We start from the raw sequence: 1,639 nt of genomic DNA, 5'->3' as shown, positions 1-1,639 counted from the left end.
CTCCTTATTTCTCAATACGAAGTCTAATAGATTTTACCTTCACTCTATTGCTTACATTTGACCCCTTCCTCAAATAAAATCAGGATAATAACATCTGCTTCACCTCATAGGCAATCAAGTTACATGTGAAAGTATTTCCAATACTGTAAAATACTATAGGTATATAAAAGTTTATCACTAGACTGTCAGCTAAGAGTAGTGATTTAAAGAAAAGAACTTATTAATAATAAAGACTGTGATGGGCCATCAGAGACATGAGCTGAAGGGATTACTGTGATTCTTGAGGATTCTTTGCCTACCTGTATGAACACCCATTGCATCCACATTTTCCATGTTGCAGACAGTGACACAATTGTCATTAGAATCTCGGACCACTTCATATTCTATTTCTTTCCATCCTGTCACTGACCTCTCCACCAGGATCTGGTTGGTCATAGCAAAGGCCTGAAAATTGGTGACAAAAGATATCAGAGTAAGAAAAGGCACTGATTTAAACATGATGCTCTGCAAGATGCCCTGGCCTATATCCTGGTCAGTACTGAGGTCTCCAACCTAGTCTCCATCCTCCTCTACTCTCCAGAAGGCACGATGTGTCAGAAAATCAGCGCAGTACCAGGAATAGCATCCTGCAGTGAATATGCTTGATTTACATTATTGAGGCTTGCCATTCCAAGTGCTGATATGACATTAAATCAAACTAATTTAGGAAAAAGAGAAAATAATTGAGCAATCAGGCAGAGGGAAATGAAATTATTTCAGCAGCTAGGCTTCTGTGAAACCAGAAAATGTGATAAGTGTGAATAAATATAGAAAAATAAGTCTAAAGACTGGCTTTCTCTGAAATAGCTGAGGGTGCTTCATACAGTGACATTCACAATAAAAGTCAGTTGCTGTTGATGAGGAGAAGAAAGGAGATGATGATGGTTCTAAACACTTAGCCAGGATGGCATATGAAACTTGGGAATTAGAAGAATCATATGCGACTATTATTATGGTTAATCACTGACTAAGTGCTTAAGTACCCTGAGTCATATATCATGCATGCCTGATTAAACAGATATGAATTAGTATAATTATCATTTCATATTTACCGAGTACCCACCGGTAGGTAGAACCAAACTCACAATATGAAAGAGGCAGTCTCTGACCTTATGATATTTAGCAGCTGAAAATCCAAGACAGAAATGTCCCTTATTTCTTAATATAGTTGATTTGCAATGGCAGTGAAAAGAAGAGAATGCAACCGGGGAAAGTAATTTAAATTTTGTTCAAATTTTTGCAGGTAGTAAGATGAAATAATTCAGTACAAGCATTTTTCATAATGTGTCTCAACACTATTTTTTTTTCACCTCAGTCAACACCACAGGCTCCAGCATGTGCAACTGCAAATGTAACACGTGAGTCCCCACAGCTGCCCATGATGGGTTTTCAAAGTGGTTAGAAAACTCTGCAGCCAGTGTTAACAATTTAATAATGATTAATTTGTCATTAGAATTGCCTGCTAAAAGAAGAAATCTGGGAAACAAAGGGTATGAATTTGGGAAAGCTTTCTGCATTCTAATGGAGTAGACTGGACATTTGGGCACAAGCACAATTGAGATCATCTTCACCTGTTGCCTCAGCTGCTTTTTTTTTTTTT

At 37.5% G+C, this 1,639-nt stretch overlaps 1 protein-coding gene across 1 annotated transcript in view; it reads right to left on the bottom strand.

Moving 5' to 3' along the window:
• The window catches only part of CPS1 (carbamoyl-phosphate synthase 1), a 120,470-nt gene that overhangs the window by 67,919 nt on the left and 50,912 nt on the right, over positions 1–1,639 (bottom strand). Inside the window, exon 16 of the mRNA XM_019656859.1 lies at positions 300–444. Within this exon, the coding sequence (XP_019512404.1) occupies positions 300–444 (145 nt within the window). The remainder of the gene's footprint in view (positions 1–299; positions 445–1,639) is intronic.

This window comes from Hipposideros armiger, unplaced genomic scaffold (genome assembly GCF_001890085.2).
Source record: "Hipposideros armiger isolate ML-2016 unplaced genomic scaffold, ASM189008v1 scaffold_268, whole genome shotgun sequence".
Classification (NCBI taxonomy): Eukaryota; Metazoa; Chordata; class Mammalia; order Chiroptera; family Hipposideridae; genus Hipposideros; species Hipposideros armiger.
The sequence above is the reverse complement of the archived record's forward strand: the minus strand, read 5'-3'. Positions and strand labels throughout refer to the sequence as shown.